At 35.9% G+C, this 27,694-nt stretch overlaps 4 protein-coding genes across 6 annotated transcripts; 3 read left to right on the forward strand and 1 right to left on the reverse strand.

The window, feature by feature from the left end:
* The first annotated feature begins 2,151 nt into the window (after positions 1-2,151).
* cxcr1 (C-X-C motif chemokine receptor 1) lies at positions 2,152-5,530 on the forward strand. The gene is made up of 2 exons (XM_039683611.2): positions 2,152-2,485; positions 3,021-5,530. The coding sequence occupies exons 1-2, from the start codon at positions 2,479-2,481 to the stop codon at positions 4,112-4,114; spliced, it is 1,101 nt and encodes a 366-aa protein (XP_039539545.2). The 5' UTR covers positions 2,152-2,478; the 3' UTR covers positions 4,115-5,530.
* A 3,114-nt stretch (positions 5,531-8,644) lies between these two features.
* On the forward strand, positions 8,645-13,379 carry cxcr2 (C-X-C motif chemokine receptor 2). 2 transcript variants are annotated; one of them, XM_089133417.1, is made up of 2 exons: positions 8,645-8,921; positions 10,461-13,379. In XM_089133417.1, exons 1-2 carry the CDS (start codon positions 8,864-8,866, stop codon positions 11,510-11,512), a joined length of 1,110 nt encoding a protein of 369 aa, XP_088989543.1. In that variant the 5' UTR covers positions 8,645-8,863; the 3' UTR covers positions 11,513-13,379. The 2 variants fall into 2 exon arrangements, with proteins under 2 accessions (XP_088989543.1, XP_039539118.2); XM_039683184.2 differs by having other exon boundaries at positions 8,835-8,926; positions 10,465-13,379.
* Positions 13,380-18,425: 5,046 nt separating this feature from the next.
* On the reverse strand, positions 18,426-21,303 carry LOC120487361 (UDP-glucuronosyltransferase 2C1). The gene is made up of 2 exons (XM_039683678.2): positions 21,188-21,303; positions 18,426-20,109 (listed from the first exon to the last, which is right to left on the reverse strand). Exons 1-2 carry the CDS (start codon positions 21,225-21,227, stop codon positions 18,512-18,514), a joined length of 1,638 nt encoding a protein of 545 aa, XP_039539612.2. The 5' UTR covers positions 21,228-21,303; the 3' UTR covers positions 18,426-18,511.
* Positions 21,304-24,007: 2,704 nt separating this feature from the next.
* On the forward strand, positions 24,008-26,922 carry mettl5 (methyltransferase 5, N6-adenosine). 2 transcript variants are annotated; one of them, XM_039683111.2, is made up of 8 exons: positions 24,008-24,068; positions 24,268-24,407; positions 25,295-25,409; positions 25,485-25,666; positions 25,741-25,823; positions 25,905-25,956; positions 26,599-26,648; positions 26,794-26,922. In XM_039683111.2, the coding sequence occupies exons 2-8, from the start codon at positions 24,308-24,310 to the stop codon at positions 26,833-26,835; spliced, it is 624 nt and encodes a 207-aa protein (XP_039539045.2). In that variant the 5' UTR covers positions 24,008-24,068; positions 24,268-24,307; the 3' UTR covers positions 26,836-26,922. The 2 variants fall into 2 exon arrangements, with proteins under 2 accessions (XP_039539045.2, XP_039539046.2); XM_039683112.2 differs by having other exon boundaries at positions 24,060-24,147.
* The last annotated feature ends 772 nt before the right edge of the window (positions 26,923-27,694 follow it).

Here is a 27,694-nt window from a genome sequence, read left to right on the forward strand (position 1 = left end):
TACCCACATAAAGAGTCTTATATAGGAAAATGCTTAAGAGTCTATAATTGGTGTCATGTGTGTGTGTTGGAAGGAAGACAAAGACAGAAAAATGTAGTTTAATAACAGGTAATCCAAGAGTATACGCATGACAGGCATAAGCTCAACATAACGGTGACCGGACACTGAGTGATGGTGAAGGGGAAACTTGAGTACTGAATGGAAACGAAGTAGGGACAATACAAACCTGATACACATGAACTCATAATGACGGTAACCAAGGAGACAGATTAGTGGCGGGAATCTGAACAAATAAACACCTGTGACAAACCAATACAAACAGAAGGTCCATGAAAACTCAAACTAAACTGAACATAATTGTGACAATTGGATCATGCTGTGGTGATTATCTATCATGTTATATGTTTGGCAATAGTTATTCTAACCCTAATTGATGGAGTGTGTAGCTTTTCATTTCTTAATCAAGCATGTGACGCATCATGGCCATAATCCAGGATAACAATAGATTTATCAGGTTCAAATTGTGAAAGAATGGTTGGGAAGAGCATGAAGAATAATTTCACACATGAATTGGCATCTTAAATGAATGAGTCCAGACGTTAAACTCATTGAAAGGCATGTGCTGAGGAGACTTTACAAAGTGCTGGACTCTTGCATTGACAATACAAGATCTGTGGCGAACATTGATGCACCTCTTGATGGAAATAAATGGTAGGATGCAGAATTTCAATGAATTTAAATATACCTCACTCCCATCCGGGTCACGGCACCTGTAACCCCTCCGGATCTACTCTTTTCTGAGGTGTCACCATGGGATATGGACAGAATAACAAGGACGCTAAAGACCACAGCTTCTAATACAATATGTGCCTCCTGAGGCCAGGGGAGTGGGGTTTACTTAATAGAGCTACCCAGACAGCCACATAGTGTTGGCCCAGATCCGGCCCACATCTGGTGCGCCTTGACTCCACATGTACCGGATCTGGCCCGACACTATCTTGCTGTCTGGGTAGCCTCTTACACCTCAAAATGTAACAAACAAATATTGTATAATTTACAATAAAATGATTGCTCTGTGTGTTTGTTTACACACCACATCAATATTCAATCAAAACCAAAAAAAGGTTTATGGTTACTTTTTCTGCTTTTAAAAATAGCTGTGAAAATGAAAATGAAATTGGTCTCTTCTCATGTGAGCTTGTCACTTGTTTACAGCATCTTTAGGACAAACGCAGTGGGACAGAGTTGCTCAAGTTCCTGGATAAACGTTGGTAAGTGATGATTTGTGGCCTCACATCTCTTCACATGTGACGCATCTTTCCTCCGATGTTGAACAATCACTTCCATATTACGTATTTGAGGTTTTTCCTAATTATGTTTATGGTGTTCTTTGATCAGCTGAATCCTTGTCATTGTATCAAATAACATTCTATTGATTCATTTAATTCATTTAATAATAATAATAATAACCTTTATTTTCTATAGCGCATTTAAATGTACATCTCAAAGCGCTGTACAAAAACAATTAAAATAGCAAAGATACGACACACAAAAGAGACCATACACAGTAAAAAAAAAAAACATTAAAAAAACAACGAGCATATAAGACAATAAATCAATTAAAAGCTAATCTAAAAAAATGAGTTTTAAGCTGAGATTTAAAGATTCCAAGAGATTTGGCTTGCCTGATCTCAATCGAGTGTTCCAAAGTTCCATTTATTCTAAAATGTTATACTCTTGTCTTTTTACAGTCACACAAAATGTAATAATGAAATTATTAGTGTTTGATCTCCTATTCATTTTCATCCGTTAATTTTTTTATTTTTTTATTTTATTTTTTGCTATGCAATGCAATGGACATGCATCACATAATATATTTTATGACTGTTATTTAAATGTAACATTTTTAAAACTTTCATGTATAGGTAGAAATAACCCCATTACTGTTCCTATTAATATATTTAGATCCAAAATAATGATTTAAAACTGGGCTTCAGAATTTGTATCATATGGTCTCATGACTTTGTATCATAAATATTATGATTTTAGTCCACATGATTCTTAGTTTCACTTTTGGTGTTTTGATCATGTTTATGTCAGATTGAACACGAGTGAGGATCTTGTGACCATTCAAATGCATCAAATTTCCCTCAGCAAACATCTCTTATCTTCTGCTTTTTTGTAGCCACATAAAAACAACATCACCAAACATTCTAATCTTTTGCATCCCATTCATATATTGGAAACATAACTGTGAGATCTGCTTGTAAGAGAAAGACTATATTCCAGATATGTCATGAATACCGTGAATACGTTTTTGAGAAGAATTGGAGGATCTTAGTTGAGATGGTTCACTTTAGGCAACTTTTAGGACTTAGGCAAACAGGATATATCAACATCCCTTCAAAGAGTATAAAGGAACTTTCAAGCAAACAAGTTTAACATTTTATACCGGAGATTCTCAAAAAAGAAGTTATAATGACTGGTAAGTCCCATATAAAAAATCGTATCATTAATTTAGAAGTCAATGTTTAGAAGTCAAAGCTTTTAAAGCTTTGATGTTTATTGAAAAACAGATTTTAAGAAATTTAAGCCAAATTTATGTGAAAAATGTATTTTACTAGTACAAATATTTCCATGTCGACATTCACTTAATATGAACTAGGCTATATAAACAGCATCCAATAGTATAACATCACTATTAAAATAGTAATAGTTTTAATAATAACAGTAAAATAGTTAAGATAGCATGTCACATTGCAGAAAATCTCATAATCTCATTTTAGAATATTTATTAATGTTTTTTTGTTTGTTGTTTATTTAGTTTGATCACTTGTTCTTGTCTTTGAATAAAAAAAATGTTATTGTAAATTTCATTAAAAATAATTTTTCTTTTAAATTCTCCTCATAATTTTTTTTTTTGATACTGTACAATCTCAACTCTAAACAGAGAGATTATTTTATTTATTTATTTTTTGTTATTAATAATACATTGCTCTTCTACTTGTTCCTCTCTACAGATCCGAACACCTCTTATCTTATGGGGACTATCGAGGACTTCAGTGAATTCTACAATGAAGAGTTCATCAACAATACAGAATACCCGAATTATACATTTGTTGTGGATGAGAAAACGCTGCTCTGCTCCTCCATCAATATGGGTGATGCCATCAACATTACATTCTGTGTCTTCTACATTCTCATCTTTCTGATGGCTATTCCTGGGAATCTGATCGTAGGCTGGATCATCGGCACTAATAGAAACTTGCTTTCTTCTTCAGATGTATACCTATTCAATCTGATGCTAGCCGACACGTTACTGGCTCTTATTCTGCCCTTTTCGGCGGTTTCCGTGATCCAAGGTTGGGAGTTTGGTGATTTTTTTTGCAAGTTAGTTAGTCTGGTGAAGGAAGTGAACTTCTACACCAGCATCTTGTTTTTGGTGTGCATCAGCGTGGACCGCTACTTGGTCATCGTACGGGCTACGGAGTCCAGGAAGGCTCAGAGGAAACTGTGCAGTGGGGTCACCTGTGGATTGGTGTGGGTTTTGGGCTTTGTGCTGTCCTTGCCATCATTCTACAATGAGGCATTTTATCATAAAACATCAAATAAGACTATTTGTGCAGAACGCTTCGAGACGGACCACGCCGACGAGTGGCGAGTGGCCACGCGTATCATCAGGCATCTGTTGGGTTTCCTTATCCCTCTGGTGGTCATGTTGGTCTGCTACAGCGTGACAGTGGCGCGGCTCTTGCGTACACGCGGTTTCCAGAAGCACAGGGCCATGAAGGTGATCGTAGCCGTGGTGGTGGTTTTTCTTCTGTGCTGGACCCCCTTCCATGTTTCCATGATGGTTGACACCCTCATGAGGACCAAAGTGGTTCACTTCAGCTGTTTCGCACGGACATCGGTGGACATCGCCATGTTCGCAACTCAAAACTTTGGGCTTCTGCATTGCTGCGTGAACCCAGTGCTGTACGCCTTTGTGGGAGAGAAGTTCAGAAGAAGGTTTCTGCAGTTGCTCCATAGAAATGGACTTCTGGCTCGGATGTCCGTCTCTAGATCTAGTAGGTCCTCCTCTCTGACCTCAGAAGTCACTTCCAGCTTCTTGTGAGCTAATGCCAAGCAATGGACATCAAAGACACTTAGTGCACCTTTCCATGTTTGCTTGAAATTCAACAGTGTGTTAGAGTAGGGGTGTCCTTATGTTCCTGAAGAGCTACTTTCCATCAAAGTGTAGCTTTAGCTCTAATTCAAAACATCTGAACCAGATAATCAAGGTCTTTAGGACTACTAGACACTTCCATGTAGTTGTGTTGAAACTAAACTCTGCAGGATTGCAGGATTGGAGATTCTAGAGGCTAATTACCATGATGTTTTGGCTCCATCTATTGGTCAAAAACAGAAAAATCCATGATTGGGTTAGAATAGAAGGATTTTTTTCCTTTGGCCTGTTTATGATTCATCATACATCCTTTGTTCATCATGATAATCTTCACAAATTCTGAAACACAAATACAATCAGCAGAAGTGAAAAGCTAAAGTTTGGCTATAAATGAACTACACCATGGTCACATGACCTAAACGCCACCGCCATTCAGCTTCCGACAACTCTTTAATGTTACGCTTAAGCAGACTAGATCGCTTTATATGATGAACAGATTTAATTTAGACCATTTTTATTCACATATAATCATTGATCAGTGAACATAAACTAAAGCTCAACCGAACCTGAGTAACACGTACTCGCTGAAGTGTAAACGTGATGCGTAACATTGGTTCTTGCACGTCAAGCGAACATGCTTGAGCTTCTGTTTACCATAACTGATGTGTGAGTTGATGAATGTTCATATGTGAATAAAAGCCTAAATTCATCTGAAGATAAATCTAAAGATAAAGTCTTATGGGTTGATGAACGAATGATGAACAAAAGTTTTATGGGTTTGGAACAACATGATAATGACAAAATTTTGGGGTGAAATTTCTTTCATTAAAGGTGACCCTCTAATGTCCCCGACAATCGTTATAGACCTTATGCACCAGAGAAACGTGGGCGCCGTCATCTTTAGAATATTGTCTTTGAACTTCCGGTTCTGTATAATTCTATGGCATTGCTCTTGAGGAGTAATCAGCTGGTGAAGTGGATTTACTTATTATGTAGAGTTAACAAAAGTTATCATTGTAATGTCTATCATAAGCATTGTAAAGCAGATGTCTTAACAAATGTCGAACGGGATTTTTTTTACGAGCAGTTCATTCTATGCAAGATCGCTGTGGAAATACAGACCGGAAGTGGAAAGTCCAAAACGAGCGCAACGCTGAAAAGGGGCGGGGCTACATTAGGTCAATAAATTAGTCCCATCTAGCTTCTTGTTAGCAACCGCCATTATCAAGACAAGTAAAACCTTTAAAAAAAGTTACAAGTTGACTTTTACTGATGTATTTTGTGTCAAAGATTGAAACGTGAAAATATCTTGAGCTTGTGTTCAGCACAGACCTTATTTCAGGCTTTTAAATTTGACTTTTGGGACGATGGAAGCGAAAGAGCTAAACTGGATGATAACGCAAGTGAAGAAACCCATTGACTTACATTGAAGGATGGACCTGAGCCACCTGAGAAAGCATAATATCATAAAGACTTAATGCTGATGAACTCTTTTGACTTGACTTGCCAGCAAATACTTGCTATTGCATAATGCTAGGCCATGCGGGTTTGGAGAGACATTGCTTACTGCACAACATACAAAAGCTTTCATGTTTTGCACAAGGCAGCTCTTCTGTACAGCCTATGTGGTCAGTAAGCAAGATGCTTTTTATTTATGAGATTATAGTCCAAAATGCACTTGCTCAAAATGCATTATACTTCTTTTCATTATGCATAATGTTATGTCATTTTCTCCATTTATTGTACATAATTCTTCATTTAATTCAGGGCATTCTGGACGGGTACTATATTATATTATTGTTCTCATGAAGTGTATATGGTGGTGCGATGGTTTATTAGCCTTAAAAGAGTGCAATAATAACAAAACCTCTCCAGTACTTAAAATGGATGTGTTTGTTTTTTTATGCTCATTTGTAAGTTTTAAAAATAAAAATGCTATGAACTCTCCCGTGTCCCTTTAATACAGTCAGCCCGATCATGTTGCACCATAAACTCAGAAACAGTGATCAGGACATACTTAATTAGGGGTTTATTTTGAGATAATGTCAAAAGTGGCTGTTTTTTAAGTTTTGTGCCATGATATGTCATCAAAACATATATGGTTCAAACATGACTTTATTTGTAGTTACTTTTAGATATGGTTTTGTTAGGTACAGTTTAGTTTTTTTTTTATTTAATAAACACATTTTTTAAAAATATTTTTCAGTTTTTAATGCAGAAGTCAAAACTTCTACGCTGTAAAAAAGTACAATCAATCAACTTGGATGTTTACGTCATTTCAACTTCCGAATCTTGTATAGCTTATTAAAAATGGTTGAAAATTATTTTTTCTCTTATAAACTTATTTTGATATGTTAAAGCAGAGTAGAAATGTTGTCATAACTTATTGATCATGATTTTTTTTACAGTTACATCTTGGAGTCACATAATCAGTGTCTTGAATTGGTTTGTAACCTATAATCCTTGTGTATTTGTCTCTTGTCGATTTTTGAGCACAACAGAGAGCAAACAAGATGTGCACTGATTGACAGACAGAACCCAAGCCTAGAGGCTGAGGTCAACATGTTTTAGTACACTGTAAAAAATATTTTCAAGATTTGTTATCACAACATATTTTCTTTTGTCAAATCAACTTTATAATAATTTGTTTAGTTGAGATAACTTATTATTCTGAGTTTCTATTATTTTGAGATGATTAACATAATCTCCTTCATTGTATTAACTCACTTTTTCCAGTTCAATCAACTTAAAATTTTAAGGCAACCCAGGTTACTTACTTTTTTAAGTTAAACCAACAATATTTTTTTACAGTGTAGTAATCACAACATTTTTTTCTTTTGTCAAATCAACTTAAATAATTTATTTAGTTCAGATAACATATAATTTTGAGTTTTTGATGATTCAATAATTCTCCTTCATTGTATTAACTCACTTTTTCCAGTTTAATGAACTTAAAATTTTAAGGCAACCAGGTTACTTACTTTTTTAAGTTAAACCAACAATATTGTTTTACAGTGTAAGGATTTTATGTAGCACACATAACGATTGGCAAAGTTTACTAGATCATTGGTTCTCAACCTTTTTGACTTCGATTGTCTACAAATTCGAAGCCCTCCTCGCCCGAATTTTGTTTTCAAAATTTGCACAAGTTCTTAACCGTTTCTTCATAGGAAACAAACAGTTGTTGAGGAGGGTGAATTAAAATAAGAGTCTCTTGTCTTTTTAAAAAATCATTTTAAATCATCTTGAGGCTCATTTGGATGTTTGCTTAGGCCCTGGTTGAAAATCACTTTTCTATATAAATTTGAAATCGTTTTCAGAATCAAAAGGCTTTCTTCTAACATTTCATTAGCCTACCTTATCAGAGAGAAATGCAGAACCTAACTTGTACCAAGTTGAACTGCAGTCGCGGGAGACTGTGTCCTCATATTAATGCATAATGATGCATTTAAAAGTTAATTGGCAAACGAATCTTTAATAAATTAGTACGTTTTTCCGAACCTCTCACCATCGGTCGTGCACATCCGTCATGTTTTGCATGACCGCAATGAGTTGTGGGTAGTATTAGCCTTTATATAAGTTTGCTTTATATAAGTATTCCACACTTCGAAAATCCACCGGAAAAACTAGACCATCCGACTTCTGGCATAGCCTACTCTTTTTAACTATGCTGTGGGACGCACTTATTTTAATCTCACGTACTGTTTAGGATGGATAGTTTTAGACATTGAGGGTCTGACTTTCCCAATTGGCTTTATGCCCAGCTGCACTACTTCCTGAACTTCAGCCAGCTTTTTGTTTCCTGTCTGCCATTATTGGGCAAACTTGATTAATTCAGGTGTGTCTGATTATTGTTGCCATGACTACTGAGGTCAGGCACACCTGAATTAATCAATTAGTCCAATAATGGCAGACAGGAAACAAGGAGCTGGCTGAAGTTCAGGAGTGCAGCTGGGCATAAAGCCAATTGGCGATTGACTTTTTTTTCCCTGAAGAATTCAGCCATTTTCCATGTTGTTCTACTTTCTACCATTCACGAGTGCAACTCTTTGTATATAAAAGGTTTTTCATTTGATGCTGATAAAAATCTTTTGTTTATATTTGATCTCGTTGTTAGAATTCTTATATTCATAAAGTCAAATGAAATGAAAAAAACCCATTTTTTTACAATTTTAAATGTATGTTAAAATATATTTATAAACAATATCAAAAATTAAAAACTTAAAAGCAATGAAAACTGTAGCTGTACAAGTATTTTTTCTGTAAAATACCTTTCTTTTCTTTCCCCCCCCTCTGAAACCAGCTATGCGTGATTTTGAACCAATGAGATTTCATTGTAGGCAGAGCTGCCAGAGAGTTTCGGTCACCACTTAAAAATAGCCTACTATTAGCACTTTAATGGCTATGGACACATGTACCAGATATAGTGTATAATGTAGTTTATATATATATATATATATATCACACAAAACTCAACTGTGTAGCTATTGCTAATTGCTAATACATGAACAGTTTTTAAGTTGTCTTTTGTTATCTTTCTTGTGAAACCATGGTACTGATAAGATCTAAATTTTCTTTTCGATTATTCATGCAGGAAGGAAAGGGACGTGGCAGTAGCTAATAATCAGTTGTTTTCAAACTTGTCATTCTCAGAAAATAGTGAGAAATCAGTCATTAGTATTTGAGAATTTCCACTGAATGATCCTGAAACGCAAGATCAGCAGCCTTGAAAATCTCAGTAAAATCACAGAAGATAATACGGTAAGAAAATACAAAATATACTTTTAATTGGGTTAAAGATTAATGGATGTGTCAGTATGACTTACTGTGAAATATTCCCTTTAAAAAGGATACTTTTAGATTTATACAATTAATAAATAACATTCATTGATTCACACATAATGTAGGCTATAAATAGTCTGTGTTTGTTCAGCTTTTAATTGGGATTCATTAGATAAGATTAGTTAGTTTTTTAATTCTAGTTTTTTGATATTGAAATTTCTTGGAGAGATATTTTTGCAGTGATTTGTAAGAACGGTCAAAAAACGCATTGAATAACAGTCAACCCATTAAAGAAATGCATGTCTAGCCCTCACAGCTTTGCTTTCATTCCCATTTAAAATGAAAGATAGCGCTGCTGTGAATAAGGTCTATAGTGGCAGTGTTCAGCTCAGTTTAATTCAATGTGATCACTGCGAAGTCCGTTAGTTATAATGAAGCAAACTCAATTTAACTATAAAGCAGCTCTAGAACATTGTCATTATTCAGCTCAAGTTTAGTGTTGATTCAGGTTAGTTCAAAAACACTAGTACATTAACAAGCTTAACTCAGATACCCAGTATGCAATTTTGCGTTTAAAAGAAACACACATTTTAGTCAAGGCTAAAACAAGGCCAAATGTGGGCTGTCAGCGAAAATTTAATAGATGTTTAAACCATTAACCAAGAATAGACTAGTCATCAATTAGAAAACAAAGATATGAAATGAGTAGAGAAATGAAACCAAACATCTTGTAATCACTGTTAACTTTCGAACATCTCTTAACATTTATTTTGGCAAAAACGACATGTAACCAAATTCAAGGTTATTTTGGCTAGAAGTGTGTTAATCATAGCCGGACTGTGTAGTAGACGGTGAAATGATGCAATTGCTTGCTTGGATATGCATATGAGAACTATTTAACAATAAAAAGTTAACATTTAGACCAACTGATTCACATATACTGTATCTATTAATATCATTATAACTTTTGTTTGGTAGTGAATAGGGTTGGGTATCGAGAATCGAGTATCGATTGGAACCAAGACTAACTTTTCGTTTTTTCCCGGAATCGTTCAAAAGTAAAAATTTCGATTCCTAGTTTTGATATTCACAGTCCGCCAAGCGGAAGAAGAAACCGCTGAACAACACCAATGAAGAAGCGTCTACCGGAAGTGTTGGCATAACCACGCGAGTCGAACATGAGTACCTTACGTCGGCGATCCAAAGTGTGGCTTCACTTTTCTAAAAATAACGAAATCTCGGCAAAATGCAAAATTTGTGACAAAAGGAGTATTTTTACGGAAGGAGTATTTCCTTCAGAAAGGCCGTTGGTTAGCAAGGTTAGCTAAACTTTTTTGACCCTGCCTCTTAAAAGAATCGGAATCGAGAATCGTCAGGAACCGGAATCGAAACAAGGAATCGGAATCGGAATCAGAATCGTTCAAATTCAAACGATACCCAACCCTAGTAGTGAATCATATTTTGTACACTTCTCAATCTGAAAATGCTGGTCCTAATAAACTTTGTGTTCCCTGTAGTTGGCAGCCAAACTTCTTAAACATGGAAACTACTACTACAGATTACATGTACCCTTTATTCGTGACTCCCTGCCCGGACAACTTTAGGCATCTGAACAGCGCGGCTTTGGTCGTGGTCTACATCATCGTCTTCTGTCTGAGCTTGCTGGGCAACACTGTGGTGATATTCGTGGTGTTTTGCATGGAGAACCGCAGGACGTCGACTGACGTTTACCTGATGCACCTGGCCATCGCCGACCTGCTCTTTTCTCTGACCCTCCCGTTCTGGGGCGCATACCTTCACGCCGGCGAGTGGCTGTTCGGCACCGCTATGTGCAAACTGCTATCAGGCATACAGGAAGCCACATTTTACTGCTGCGTCTTCCTGCTGGCATGCATTAGTGTTGATCGCTACCTGGCCATCGTGAAAGCAACCCAATTCCACAACCAAAAACGCCATCTGGTTGGTACAGTGTGTGCGTTGATGTGGCTCGGCGCCATTCTCTTGTCCATTCCCGTTATGTTGAATCGCGATGCTTTCACGCTCGATGGCACCAGGTACACATGTCATGACAATTTGACGGCGGAAAGCATGGACAACTGGAGGATGAGCCTACGGATTCTCCACCACACCGTGGGATTCTTCCTCCCGCTTGCCGTGATGGTATTCTGCTACGGTTTCACCGCGTGCAAGCTCTGCCGCTCGCGCAACAGCCAAAAGCAGAAGGCCATGCGGGTCATCTTAACCGTAGTCCTGGCTTTTATCGTCTGCTGGTTGCCCAAAAACATCACAGAGCTCTTAGATAACCTGATGCGAGCCCGCCGAGTGACGGAAACTTGCAAGATGAGGGACGACTTGGACTTGGCCTTGTATGTCACGCAGGCCATTGCTTTCGGACACTGTGCGATAAACCCCATCTTGTACGCCTTCATCGGGAAGAAGTTCCGCAACCAGCTCCTGATTTCTCTCTTTAAGAAAGGCCTGTTGGGAAGAGACATGTTGTCGAAATATCGAGTGGGGTCTGTTCATAGCTCTGGGAGCACAAGGCACACGTCAGTCACACTGTAGTCAACCGCAGTTGCTACGCTATCTCACGACCAATTAGCAAAATCGTACTAATTCGTACGAGTGAGGTCGTACGAATTGTTACGAATTAGCCACCTCGTAAAATTCGTGGCAAAAGTGGCTAATTCGTACTAATTCATACGACCTCACTCGCACGAATTTGTACGATTTGTCTAAACCCACGTGACGGTTATGTTTAGGGGCGGGGTCAGGGGTAGGTCATTTGTACGAATTCATATGAATTGGCTAATTCGTAAAATATGTACGATTTAGCAAAATCGTACTAATTCGTACGAGTGTGGTCGAAAGAATTGTTATGAATTAGCCACCTCGTAAAATTCGTACAAATTCCCGTGAGATCGGGTTGGCAGTTATCTTATGATGGAATGAAAGCCTTTTACTTCTGTTAAAGACGTATTAAAGACGTATGCAAATTTAGTCATTACTTATCCTTGTTATAAAGATACAGTTTGTAAGATAGATAGAGTTTGTAACATCATAGGGGTGAGTAACAGTACTGAAGTGTATTGCATTCACTTGAAGAAAAAAAATCGACTCTGTTTTTCTGAATTAACGAGTTAATTATCTCAGAATTACGAGATAATTTTTCATGGGAAACTTTTTTTGCTCTGTTTTTCAGAATTAATGAGTTAATTATCTCAGAATTACGAGATCATTTTACATTTTGCGCTGTTTTTCTGATTTTCTGAGTTTTTTAGATAATTAAGTCATTAATTCACCTTTGACTAAAAGGTGGCTGCACTGCACTGTGATTGGTCAATATACATTCTTGGGCATGGCTTAGCCAAAGGCGAATTCAGAAAAACAGAGCAAAAAAAAAAAAATTCCATGAAAAATGATCTTGCAATTCTGAGATAATTAACTCGTTAATTCAGAAAAACACCAAAAACTTTTTTACATGAAAATGATCTCGTAATTCTGAGATAATTAACTCGTTAATTCAGAAAAACACCAAAAACTTTTTTACATGAAAATGATCTCGTAATTCTGAGATAATTAACTCGTTAATTCAGAAAAACACCAAAAACTTTTTTACATGAAAATTATCTCGCAATTCTGAGATAATTAACGAGTTAATTCAGAAAAACACCAAAAACTTTTTTACATGAAAATTATCTCGTAATTCTGAGATAATTAACTCACTAATTCAGAAAAATAGAGGCGATTTTTTTTCTTCAAGTGAATGCAATACGAATGCAATAATTATTGTTATTATTTTTTAAGTACAGTTGTTTCATTTACAAGGTATAGACTACACCTTGTTTTTGAATCCTGGTGATAATGATCATACATTTTTTTTTTTTTTTTTTGCTTGGCATGAGGTTACACCGTTGATTCATATCAAACATATGTGAAAAACACTTTGCAGTGGTAGCAGATTCTGTCAGAACAGAATAACAGATGAAAGTAGAGATTGTCTTTGTATATTTTTTCTTCAGTATTTTCACCTGTGCTGTATACAATTTTGGGTCAATACGATTTTTCAAAAATGTTTTTGACAAAAGCCTCTTATATGCTCACCAAGGCTGCATTTACTTGATCAAAAATCATTGTAAATATTTGAAGTTCAAAAGAACAGCATTTATATGAAACATCAATATTTTGTTAGATTATAAATGTCTTAACTGTCACTTCAATCAATTTAATGTGTATAAATGCTGAATAAAGGTAATAATTTCTTTATAAATATATATTCATGATCAAATGTTTGAGCATAGTGTTTAAACTTTTTTTGTTGTTGCTGCTGCTGCTTGCTTCATGGCATGTTATTTTTTCTTCTTACTCTAATAATGTAAATAACTGTGTTGACTCTACTTCACAGCTGTAAATAAAGTTTTCATTAAACTCTGTTGAGAAATCAGTCTGATCTAAGTCATGCAATGATATGATTTCACTAATGTCTCCACTTCCCCTCAACAACAAAATACAGAGAAGTGAAGCAACACATTTTCTTCCTTTACAGGTCATAACCCTAAAAATATTACAACATAATGCACACACAAACATACAAAATAAAGTTATCCTGTATGCCACTAAATGACTGATTAAAAATTCTTTAAAAAAAATTATTCTTTATTCTTTTTTATTATGGCTATGTCGACTAAGTGTTAACCAATAAAATGACACCTGCACATGTGACATGTTATCCATAGATGTGGTTTGCATAAATAAAGTCTTGAGAAATGGAAAAAATACTTTTGAAACACAATCCAATTCTGTTCACTTCCGTCTTTGTGCATAAACAAACTCTTCTCTAATTATTAATGCTGCATCACATATAATCTTTATCCTCATTACACCTGTTATCAATGTGTGTGTGTTTAAGACAAGGAAGCAATAGCAATCTAAAATAACTTTCAAAAACTATAACATAATACATAAAGTGTTAATGACCTTATAGCACATAAAAAAAGTGTTTTCAGAAGGGGACAGGATGTGGCTTCACACTTTTCTTTCCATTGAATTCAGCTTATAAAAATAGACTAAAAGAGGGTGGTTAGAAAAAATAAGACACAAGAGCAACTGCAGTAGATAAAATGTTTATTTTTTTATTATTTTACATTTTTTACCCTATGATTGTGATAGTCATTTTAGTCATGAGGATAAAATAGTATAAGTGAATTAAAAAAAATAATATATAAAATTCTCAATATACAAAATAGACAATAGATATATAATGCAAGGGAGTGTTAATAATATAAAAATGAAGTAGAGCTCTGTGTTTATTGCCCAGTGGGGTCATTTAACTGCTCATCAGATAGATTGCCAGAGGATAGAAACTTTTCTTGTTCCTTTTTTTTTTTTAACTTTTTCTTATTACAATAAACAATAAAGAAAGAAAGAACGTATGACAATCTCAAAATGTACAATATAAATCTTATTGTTTTACAAACCAAGATTCACACCTCCCGCACATAAAATTTCCTTTCATATCAAAATATTCAGATGCGTGTAATTCTACAAAATAAAAATGACTAATTTTTGGTCAATAATCTAATTATAGCTACAAAATATTATATACATAAATGTCGATTTGCTTAGTCCTCCCCCTTATGCACTGAAAAAAAAAGTCTGTTGGATTTACATGATTTGATAGTGTACATCGGTCCCACATGAATCAATTAAGTTACACAAACATAATTTATTAATGTATCTTCAATGTCATGGAATTAAGTCATTTTAAGTTATCCAATTAAGTAGTCTCAAAGTGATTTTAAAAGGCTCCCTGATTGGCTGTTTCAGGTATTCAAATTCATATATTCATTTATCCAATTAAGATTGAATGTGTTTGTCACACTTCTCAACATCTAGTCTATAGTCTGCAGTTAGCTACCAATAGTATTTGGTGCCACCAAATTGGTGGCATACTGAATGCTAAGGTATACATACACCTTCAGCAAAAAGCAGTTGCTATACACATTGTTGAATCGGTCCACAGCCTAACCAAATCATCCACTCTTCTCCACAATGGTAACCAACTGTAATTCAAATGGTTCTAATAATTCCAATGTAATTGAACATTAAACACAATTACACACTAACCTTTTCTTATTTTCTCAAAAACATATAAAATAACACTTAATTTCAACATTTATTCTCTCATAATTCAGACATATGCAAAGCATGCTGGGAATTAACATGCACCGCCCAATTTCAGTTAATGCAACACAAATCATTCATGTTATCCAACACAAACGGATTAAGTAAACTTAAATTGTACATATATTTAAGCAGATTGGACACAATCAAATTAAGTTTGGACAAAATGTAAAGCAATTATGTTGCTTAAGCTAATTTTAATTAAGCGATTTGAACAAGCAGCAAAAATCATTTTTTTCAGTGTGGTCTGCATTTAAAAATGAACTTTTGCTGTTTCAAAACTGTCTCGTAAAGGCTAAGAAATTGTATAATCGTTTAGTGACACTTCGGATGAGTTGAGTCCCTCTGTTTTTGGCAAGGCAAGGCAAGGCAATTTTATTTATATAGCACATTTTATACACAATGGCAATTCAAAGTGCTTTACATAGAAGAACTTAAAATAATCAAAAGAAATCTGAATAATTAAAACAGTTTAGAATAAAAAATAAGAAATAATGAAAAATAAAAATTATGATAAAAATAAAATACAGTAAATTAAAACCATTTAGAATAAAATGAAGTACAGTAACAGTTGGATGAACAGTGGCACAGTGCTCATTCAGTTTTCTTTTTTGCTTTTTATTTTAGTGTTTTGAGCTCCTTCAGTCTATTTGTTCTCCCTTGTCATGCGAACAGTGGCGAGGATGTCTGCAGATGTCAGGTTTAACCTCCTCAGCTGGCGAAGGAAATATGACCTCTGCTGGGCCTTTTTAAAATGGAGCCTATGTGTGAGTTTCCCACTTCCGGTCCTGAGAGATGGTATGCTAAGGAACCTGAATGACTTCACTGGTTCATTAGCGCTTGTCCATGATGGTGTCCAGAATCATCTCCACTGTTTTGAGTGTTCAGCTCCAGGTTGTTGTGACTGCACCAGACAGCCAGCTCTTTAAAAAAAAACTTTTGCTGATAATTTACTCACCCCTATGTCATCCAAGATGTCCATGTCTTTCTTTCTTCAGTCGAAGGTTTTTGATAAAAAATATTCCAGGATTTTTCTTCACTGGGCCAAACAGTTTAAGGTCCAAAGGAGAGTTTGGACTCAAAATGAACAAATCCTTTTTCGAGTCATTTCATTCATTGAATGAACCAAATGACTCGAAAAAAGATTTGTTCATTTTGATGAACGAGTCTGAACAGGTGAGTGATGAACGCACATTACAGAACAGAGGGCGACCATTTGTGCTTATAAAACTTAAACTTTTTATTTATTTTTGCTGTTTGCAGTTTACACTGAAAGTGTCTTTTTGGACCTTGAACCGTTTGGTGCCCAATGAAGTCCATTATATGGAGAAAAATCCTGGAATGTTTTCATCAAAAACCTTCATTTCTTTTCGACTGAAGAAAGACAGACAAAATCAGCAAAAGTTGTTTGTTTTTTTAAAGTGAACTACTCCTTTAACCCCCTGTCTGTAGGCAGACTCGTCACCGTTGCAGCCTTTCCTATCATTTGTTCACAGGTCAAAACTGGTTTTTGAAGTTTCATAACTTTATATATTTTTAGGCTATTGTAGCCTTCTAGAGCGATGCATTTTACTGAAATACACGTTTTATTTATTTCTTACTATATCTTCTTTTTACTTATACTTTTATATAATTATTGACAAAAAGAGACAGGGTCGTGTTTAATGTCATGTTTCCTTTTGCAGTGAAGATAATCAGAGCACATATTGCCTGAACCACATTTAATATATTATATTTTTTTTAATGTAATCATGTAACACTTACTGCAATGAATTAAATTAAATGTAAATGTCAGGAAGACTGACAAAACACAAACAAGTGAAGTGATATACTTGTAGCCTACTAAAAGCCTGCTTTAGGGCATGTCAAAATCTGGGCTGCAAACACAAAGGTCATAGATGTGAATCATAAACTGGAGACATCCATCTCTGTGTTCATCTTGAGCATAATCAGTATCACAGGTAGGTTGCATCATTCAGAATAAGACATGTTTACTATTCAATTCTATTCACATTTATTTGTAGAACGCTTTTCACAATACACATCGTTTCAAAGCAGTTTTACAGAAACGAGGTCAAGTAATGAAATGTGTTTGTTGTTTTCCATTTCCGAAAAATGGGAAAGAAAAGGTAAAACATACAGTAAAGAATGCACATCCTACAGCTAACTGAGCAGGTTGTAAAATATTTATTACTTCCCAAATATATTTCCCCAAGTATTCTTGTTATTAGGTAGCCTGACTTTGTCATACTCATATTCAATATGAGTGTGAAACTCCTTCGTTGGGCTTTGATTTTGACGCGTGTCGTCGTAACCGAACCAGGAAGAAAAAACCTGCACTCCTACAACCAATCAGCGCAACGCATAAGTCAACTCCTTTGCATAGCGCAGTTTTCAAATACAGAACGTAGCCTAACTTGATTTATTTTACAAGTTAAATAACGAGTGTTGCTTCTTTTACTTACTTCTCCATGAGTGCCACCAAAGGAGAAACCACAACGACCACAGGCTTTTCATTACGTCCCATCTTCTTAACAACCGTCAGAGCCAGCTGATAAGTTACACTTTTCCCGAATCATGTAGGAAGGACGCCAAAAATATCTTTCCGATCGACAAATGCCTTGATTGCAGTTTTCTGCTTGTCTATTAAAATGAATGCGCTGTCGATTTATTTTACAAAAGACGCGACAGCGGAATCTATACATTTTAATTCTCCAGCTGCAGTCATCTTCGACAAGCGCTCTTCGATAACGTGATGATTACGTCACTGCAGATCATCTGTCCATCATCGTATAAAGCCCGCCCTGGCAATTTGATTGGCCCGATCATTTTTTGCCTGATCATTTGACGCAAGGATGCTCGTCCATTTCCGGTTGTGGAGATTAAAGCGGAGGAAAACCGAGGAAAACGGGATTATGGCAGAGTCTTCAAAATTTACTGTCCTCCAGTCTTTGAAATGAAACGTACATACGTTTAGATGTAATTTTATATATAGTTATATTTATTTAATATAATTTTAAAAAGAAGCATAAACACAACGAGGGGTGTCTGTTTTATCTGTTTTTGTGACTAACGTTTCTTTAGTATAACCATGGAGTATAAAATTCAATATAAATTCTCGGCATTGGACTCTACGATCGGCGGAAGTTATCGAGCATCCCTAATGCTTCACCGGAAATACCGCCGTGCATAGAGCCAATTATCGAGTCCAGACCGAACTTCCCGACCAAAAAATGTTGTGGGCGGAGTTCGGGCTGGCATCCAGGCTAGTTATTAGGTGCATTTGGAGATTAGCTGAGATAGATGCTTTAATTGCATTTTTAGACCAACAGGAAAGAAAGCAATGCAAGAAATGCAAATTCTAAGACCTCATCCTTATCATTACTGTAGCTTGTTTTTTGTTTTTCTCATGAATATTCTGCAGCAGAAATACTTGATAACCACATATATGCTCAGGATTATGAGTGCCACGGCAGAAAGCAGGAACAGTAGGACGTCAACAGAGTGGTACGAGTACCAGGGCATTTTATGAGACTCCGTTTGCAAGTGAGCGGCACCTTTGTGCCTCATAACAAACTCAATCCAGAAGATGGCGTAGTCCAGAGGCTTCACTGGGACGTCCTTGTGAAGCCTTGAGAGCCTCTGCATGTTCTCCCGATAAGAGGGCTCGTGAAGAACCTCTTTAACAGTTTTAAGAAAGGACTCTTTATTCAATGTTGCAAAGTCTACATTCTTGGCTACACCCTTTACTCTCATTTTTAGAAGATTACTAGGCTGGTCAAAAATCAGCCCGAGTCCGATGATTGGCACGCCGTGATAGATGGCTTCTTGAACTCCATTGGTTCCTCCATGTGCCACAAAGGCTCTGGTCTTAGGATGACCCAGAAGATCATTCTGAGGCATCCAGTCCATCAATAAGGTATTGTTCCCTAGTGCAGATGGTCTCTTGCCTGTGTACCTCCAGATGATCTTCTGTGGAAGTTCTGCAAAAGCTTCAGCAATTGCCTCAGCTAAGTCATCAGGAAGCTGACCGAAGAAAGTGCCAAGAGACATGACGATGACACCATGCTCGCCAGAGCTCTCCACAAAGTCCTCCAGGTCCTGTGGAAGAGGCTTTGGTGGCTTGCACTGAAAACCACCAATGTAGATCATATTTGGCATAGTGGGACGCGGGAATTCAAAAATAAAATCAGCTCTATGGAGCCACAGATCAGCACCCTGAAGTAAAGAAAAGTAGGATGTTCCTGGGCCGATGAAACGTTCACAAAGTGCATTATAAGTTGGCGTGATCAGGATAGCTAGCTGTATTTCTGGAATGATGTACATCACAACGTTCTTCACTCTTTCCAAGAAACTCATGCGGTCTGATAACTCCAGCATTGAAGCAGGAACATAAGAAAGCGGTGAAGGAGCTATTACAAAATGAGCCTCGCTGTAATCTGTCCAACGGACGTTGTAAACAATGGGCAGTTTGAGATAATGACCCAACATAACACCTAAAAACATGGCTGGATCTGTCAGAATCATATCATATTTGGCATCTTTTAAGGACTGCATTAGCTGCTGGTCCTCAAACATATTGATTATTATCTTTTTTTCTTCTTCAACCATCCATAAATAACTTTTCCACATAATTATGTCCAGCTTCAGACGAGCCCAAATCGAATCCTCCCTCATAATTCCCAGTAGTCTGGATGCGAATGTCTCGAGGAGTTCTTCACTAAACACTCCTTCACGCTTGAGATTGATTGATGTGTAGTGAGGTGAGGATTCTTCGATGCTCAAGCTGCCTTCTATCCGGATGACTGTAACATTGTGACCTTTGGCATGAAGTGCTTCAACCAAGGTGTTCATGCTGACCCAGTGACTGCCACCCACAGGAGAGACAAGAACCTTCCCGCTCTGGACAAGAACAGTCGTCAGAAGGAGGGTTAGCATGATTGGCCCAAGCACCTGAGAAACCTGTCCATTTGTAATACCTGTATCGCAAAGGAGGGAAAACGAAATGTAAATAATTATGGTTATCCAGCTGGAGTGCCCTTGAGAGCCACTAGAGGGCACTCCACATCAGGCTATTGTCATTCCCTCACAAACTACATCTCCCATAACTCACTGGCTGGACTCTTCATCCATTATCACATTCCCCTGTGTCGCATTATTTTGTTTAGCTCACCCCATATAAGCCTGGTTTTGATAAGTCAATTCCGAGCATTCATTCATGTCTCCTGGTTCTTGGATTTCTTGCCTGTTACATGGATTTTCTCTGCCTTGTTTTTGTTATTTTTTGGATAGTGCTGATGACCTTTGCCTATTTTCGACTACTATTGTGGATTACCCTTTCAATAAATACACTCTCAGAAAAAGAGGGTACAAAAGCTGTCACTGGGGCTGTACCTTTTGAAAAGGAACACTTTTCACTTTTTGTACCCAAAGGCTGCATATCGGTACCTTAATGGTACATATTAGCACCTAAAATGTACATATTAGCACCTAAAATGTACATATTACCACTTAAAATGTACATATTAGCACCTAAAATGTACATATTAACACCTAAAATGTACTTATTAGCACCTAAAATGTACATATTAGCACCTCTAAAATGTACATATTAGCACCTGAAATGTACATATTAACACCTAAAATGTACATATTAGTGCCTAAAATGGACAAAAGTTTCCCTTTTGAAAAGGTACAGCCCCAGTGACAGCTTTTGTACCTTTTTCTGAGAGTGTATCACATTTGGATCCTCAACCTTTGTCTCGGAGCAGTACATGACAGATACAGTATATAATTTTTTTTTCTTACTTAAAAAAAGAGACAATACCCATTGAAATTGAATCTGTATAGAGGAAATACTGTATGTAGAGGCACATTTCAGTGTATTAAACTATTAAATTAACTGCATAAACTTAAAAAAAAGCATTATTGGCAGCTCTAATTTATACAGAACCTATATGTATTTCAATCGTAAACATCAAATGTTACACAGCAATATAAACTTGAATCACAATAAGAGACTGGAACTTTTCAAGTGAAAAAAAAAAAAATTCTTACCCATCATTATGTCGGCTATAATGTAAATCTGTGTGATCATACAACTGCAAAGCCTTTGTCCTTGCTATGCATGTCAACATCTATAAATAAGTGAAGCTTCATATAACAAGCTTTAAAAGGCACAGGGCATTTACCTTTTTAAAGATCTAGTTAATCAGTAACTATCAACAGGGGCCGGTTGGGTCAGCAACCTATGGCACACGTGCCAACACTGGCAGGCATAGGAGTATCGCTGGCAAGTGAGCAAAAGTGAGAGCGGTGTAATCATTTCATTCAGATAAAGTCATCTGCATACAGAGCTACATTTTGAGGTAATCATTCATCATAGTTACACATTGTTTTATTCAGTTAGGAGTTAGGAATAATACTATTAAAGTGTGAGAATTAAAGTCAGTGAAACCGCGCAGCTCATAAACCACTGCGCATGACAGTTACTGACTGACAGCTTACAACCACTAGGCTACACTAGTCAATGCTTTACATTTTGGACATATTCAACGAAGTATATTGAGTCCTTAATAAATATTCCACTCACATCAAAATGACTGAGATGCATGCACTGCTTTCATGCGTAATCTGGCCACTTCACGTGGTTTCTCTGATCGGATATATATTTAAAATATGTTAAAGTACATGGGTTTGTGTCAGTTAGGGTTAGCTAACGCTATATATATATATATATATATATATATATATATATATATATATATATATATATATATGAAGAGTTCAGATGCAAAAGCTTCTAAGTGCCATTTGAAATTTTCTTCTAGAATGGTAATTTTTTATCAAGCTTGTATATTTAAGTTCAGTGATTTTCCCAGCTTTACTCGCAGCTATTGTGAAGGAAGGTGCTAAAAACAAGGTTTGTAAGTTAATTCTTTATAACCTATAAATTCAGTAAGAATATAGAGATAATGATTGTAAGAAAATATTGCTCTCTGTAAGATTTTCTATAGCTTTCTTTTTATATATAAATGATCAATTAGCTAAAATTGTGATTTTGCTATGTGGATAAGATTGTACAGAGAATTAAAATTAATTTATACAGCTAGACACATAAATTGTACACATAAGTTAACACATAAGTTGCTGTTTTTTTTTAAGTTACAAACCTGTTCACCCGGAGAAAAACTCGATGAAGTGTTACTACAAGACATCCTGTCATAGCATTTTTGGTACATAACGGCAACCGTAGATGCAATACGCACTTGAAAAAGCGAGGCGCTGGAGAGCAAAATTCGTTTGAATGCAAAATACTATTTAACCACTAGATGGGGGTATTTCCTACACAGAGTCCCTTTAAATGGCAATGATAATTACCTATTAATTGTTATTTAAGTGAAATTACTGAACTTAAATATACAAGTTTGATAAAAAATCATCATTAAAGAAGAAAATTTCAAATGGCATTTAGAGGCTTTTGCATCTGAACTCTTCATATATATATATATATAGACACACACAAAGATAAAAAATAGAGGACCACCCTATTTCATCAAGATTCACCCACTTAACGATTTCTTGCCTCACCACTGTTAAAAACCCTGCAATGTTTAAGAAATAGCCATGCTTATGTTGTAATTTAAGGAAGTACTTCTGTAAAAGTGTATGCAGGATTTCGAAAATATGCTTTGAAGACACCTGGCAGGCAAGATAAGACACTTGCAAGAAAATGGTGAACTTGCAGAGCTTGTGCAAATATACATCGCTATGATCAGATGCTTTATTAACTGCCTTTATGAGCTGTCATAAAGTGTGCGCTCTCCCTTTCATTGGCGTGATCAGAAACGTTAGGCTTATCGCTCCGGAGACTGTAAGCTGGATCACAAACAGTTGGTACAGATCCATCCTCGAGTAACAACGAAAGAACATGAAGATAGCTGTTCTTACACCCAACAACACCTCAATCACTTAGAAGACATTCTTGTCTACAGCTGCTCTGGTGTGTAAACATTGGCGGACTGCGTACAGCTCACTCAGGGGCGGAGTCTATGCTAAAACTGCAGTGTCAATCAACAGTTGTGGGCGGGGCTTGTGCAAAAGTAGCCTTCGTCACATTGCCCTGAATCTTGCATTAAAGAGCTCTCTAATTGAATTGCAGAGCTCTGCAATTTCATTCTTACTAGTAAAAACTGATTTAGAGAGCTCTCTAATTGAATTCTTACTGGTAAAAATGCAATAATGATGAGTAAGGTGTTTTTTTAATAATGGACTGGGTGGATTTGTATCATTATAGGGTGGATGTATAGACACACTGCCAACACACATTCATGTTCAAACACCATGTAAAAGTGAATTTTGCATATAGGCCTAATAGGTGACCTTTAATGTATCAAACAGGATGGGATGTTTTATATTCACACAAACCAACCAAAAAGCACAAAGCATTGCAGAACTGATAGCTAATGATATTTGTATTATCAGTAGTATGATATATAAGGCTATGCTGTTCCAAATTCAGCAAATGATACCGCTCACTTAAAACAGGACAGAACAATAATAAACTAATAAAAGAATAAACTGCACTACATAGGAATAAGGAGCCATTTCAGGCATTAAAAACAATTGCCAAATCAAAATATTGCATATTTTGTTTAAAGCATCCATTTGGGGAATAAAGAAGAAACATCTTAATATTTGTTTTATATTTTTTCTTGTTCATGTTTTCATGTATTCTAGTAGTAGTTTTCATGTTTTCTAGTAGTAAGTGTGCATGGGGAAATGGCAGGTGAAATTATTTAAAAATAAATCTCCTAGTATGTTCCGTTAATAAAGATCATAAAAAACGACAGTAATTTGTACAGTAATCATCCAGCAGATGGCGCAAATTTGCCCGGCTAGCAAAATAATCTTGCCGAAGAAGAAGAGAAAAACACATGTAAGTGCACTACATGTTTTCATATCAATGCGATCCACTGTGTGAACTATCCACTAGGAAAATCTCCATATATCATTCAGTAGGTGACATCGAAAGATCATTGAAACACATCAGTCACGATCATTAGGCGCTTCAGTTGAGAGAGTCAGTGAGTCAACGTTCCTCATCCGATTAACATTAGCATTAAATATACCAACAGGCTGATATGAGCTGGATTAACTGATCATCTGATGTAAGTTATGAAGCTTAAAGAGCTGGAGAGCTGCCTTCAGCAGGTGGATGGATTTGAGGAGCCCAAAATACTCCTGGAGCAGTACCCCACCAGTCCACATATAGCGGGTGAGGATTATGTATTTTTGTTATGGACTCAATGACACTTTTAATTACTGTAAGGTACTTGTGAATGTATGGATGTGGCCTGCAAGTGTCAGGTGAATTATATATATATATTGTTTGTGTGTACATGTTTATTCACCTAGCATGTGTGCTACATTCGCATCTGTATTCCATATCTGAATACCACAATTCAGTATGTTTGTCTTAAAGTCACCATGAAATTTTATGCAATATTCTGGTATTTATTATAAATGATTGTATTAGTCAAGTATTCTCGTCACTTGATAAACTCTGACTATTTTATCAATTACCTAGCAGCCTATGAAGGAATGAGACATCTCTCAGATTTAATTAAAAATATCCTAATTTGTGTTCCGAAGATGAACGAAAGTCTTAAGAGGTTGGAACAACATGTAATTACTGACAGAATTAAAATTTTTGGGGTGAACTAACCCTTTAAAGCTAACATATTCATGGGGCCTTTAACATTCTTGCAATTCTGGGGGGTTTTTCTCTAAGAATTACAGATTTACAACTCGCAAATCCAACTTTCTCAGAATTGCGAGTTCATAACACAAATCTGACGTTACTTTCTCACAATTTCAAATTGCAATTTCGAGTTAACGTGTCGCAATTCTTGCAGTTAATGACAATTCACACAGTTATAAGACCTAATTCTGACAGAATTGTGTGTTAAAAGCTCAATTTTGCGAGATTTGCTTTTACCTTTACGTTTTTTCCATAAGAAGCCTAGACGTTTTAATCACTCTACTTGTCCGGTCAGCAAGTAAAATTTTCTTTTACTTACCCCTTCAAAAAAATCCACTTGTCCCGGACAATCGTTAATGTTGAGCCCTGCATTCAGTTGTCCTTTGTGCTTTTGTCTGTAGGCTGCATGTTATACACCATACACAACACATTTGATGACATAGAGAATAAACTAGTTGCAGACCTGGGCTGTGGATGTGGAGTTCTGTCTATAGGAGCTGCAGTCCTTGATGCTGGGTAAGACCAACTCCATCCTTCTCTACATGGCCTAAAATTATATGAATGAACATAACCATAAGCTTTCCTTTCAAGACTGTGTGTTGGATTTGACATCGACGATGACGCCTTGGATATATTCAAAGGAAATGTTGAGGAATTTGAATTGTCAAACATTGATGTGGTCCAGTGTGACGTGTGCTCAATCGGATCCTCTTACGGCAAGAAGTTTGACACGGTTATTATGAACCCACCGTTTGGCACCAAGCACAACCAGGGTAAGAGTCAGCTTATATCCTCTGCCAATGCAATGCTTCACTTCACATTAACTTAGACATGTCTTCAACCCTAGGTATTGACATGCAGTTCCTGCAGACAGCGATTTCTATGGCAAGTACTGCAGTGTATTCCCTTCACAAGACCTCAACACGAGATGTAAGTTACCACATTGTGTCTAAACTCACTAAACTCTATACGAGAAAAAATAACTTACAATTGATTTGCAATTTTGTGTAGCACATCCAGAAGAAAGCAAATGACTGGAAAGTGAAAATGGAAGTTATTGCAGGTACACCTATAAGCATACTACACACTACTGGTTAAGAAAGACTTTATTTAAAAGAAATTATTACTCGCATTCATCAAGGATGCATTAAATGAATAAAAAGACAGTAAAGACTTTTACGTATTTACAAAAGTTGTTTTATTTCAAATAAATGCTTCCTTTGAACTTTCAAAAGAAGAATCCTGGAAAAAAATATAGCATGTTTTCCACACATATTAACTGTTCTCAACATTGTTGATAATAATACACGTTTCTTGAGCAGCAATTCAGAATGATTTCTTAAGGATCATGTGACAATGAAATACTAATGCTGAAAATTCAGCTTTGCATAACAGGAATAAATAAAAATGTAAAATATATTCAAATAGAAAAGTTTTTAAAACTTTTTTTAAATTATTATTTTTTAAATTGTTACAATATTACTGTTATTTTACTGTATTTTGATCAAGTAACTGCAGGCATGCAAGAGATTCTTTCAAAAACATTAAAAAAAATCTTAGCAACTCCAAACTTTTGATCGGTAGTGTATGTTTTATTGATTTGTTTTATAACCCCAAGAGCATGCAGGAGTTTATGCAATATCTGTAGGTTGTAATAAGCTATAAAGTTTGTCATAATATGTTTTTGAACTGTTGTTGTATACAGAGCTCAGATATGACCTGCCGGCATCTTATAAGTTCCACAAAAAGAAGTCGGTAAGTCCGTGTTTTGAGTTGAGATCAGTTTCATTTGCACATTTTATACTGCCACAAAAAAATAATTATTGCACTGGCAACACACTTTTTCAGACTTTACCATGATAAACTGCTTATATAATCTTTTTTTATCTGATTATTGTAGGTTGATATTCAAGTGGACTTCATTCGGTTCACTCCAACATAAACTTTTTGGGGGAAAAGCAGTTTGTGTTGCTTTGCAACATTTTAGTAGGGTTTTTCATTGTTGTACAAAATAAATTTTATACATTTACATACTGTATCATTTTTGGGTGGGTATCACAGAAATGCCAGCATTACTGTAGGATTAACAAACACTATTGTTGAAACTTTTACATTTGTGCTTTTCACATTTTTGGCAGCATTCACAGTTGAGCATCATCATCATCACACTGACTAAAAACAATAAAATACACATCACACACATTTTCTTTAGAAAAATCCTGGATTCACAATTGTATTACAAATTCAAAATCATGATAAGATACTGATTAATAAATAAATACATTTAAATCATGTTTGAAATACCAGTACAGTTTTTTTAAGTTGCATAATATTATAAGTCACTGTCCAAAAAGGGAAGTGCTGTAATTTATTGTCAGTATACATTTAGAAACAGCCCTTTATCATCCAGAACAGATAACAGACAAACCATTTCTCATGTTGACTTCACATTTTGAACAAATATAAATATAATATATTGACATCATTTACAAGTTTAAAATTTTATATAGTGGGGTTCAAAAGTCTGAGATTTTCAAAATAACAATTCAAGTTATGAATCGAAACTGAAAATTTACACGAGTTTCAGTTCATTTAATTGGTTTTCTCTCAGACATGAACAAAACCTACTGTAGTTATCATGATCTCCCGTATGATTTGAGACTATCCAAAGAGTGCATCTGACCGTCTGTACAAAACGTCAAATGTCAATGCATCAAGTTTGCAGGGTTCCTGCACAGTATGGGATATAATTTGTCATTTTCATGTCTGCATAAATTATGGAAAAATATTAATACTATTGC

Source organism: Pimephales promelas, chromosome 7, assembly GCF_988280905.1.
Source record: "Pimephales promelas chromosome 7, fPimPro1.hap1.1, whole genome shotgun sequence".
Classification (NCBI taxonomy): Eukaryota; Metazoa; Chordata; class Actinopteri; order Cypriniformes; family Leuciscidae; genus Pimephales; species Pimephales promelas.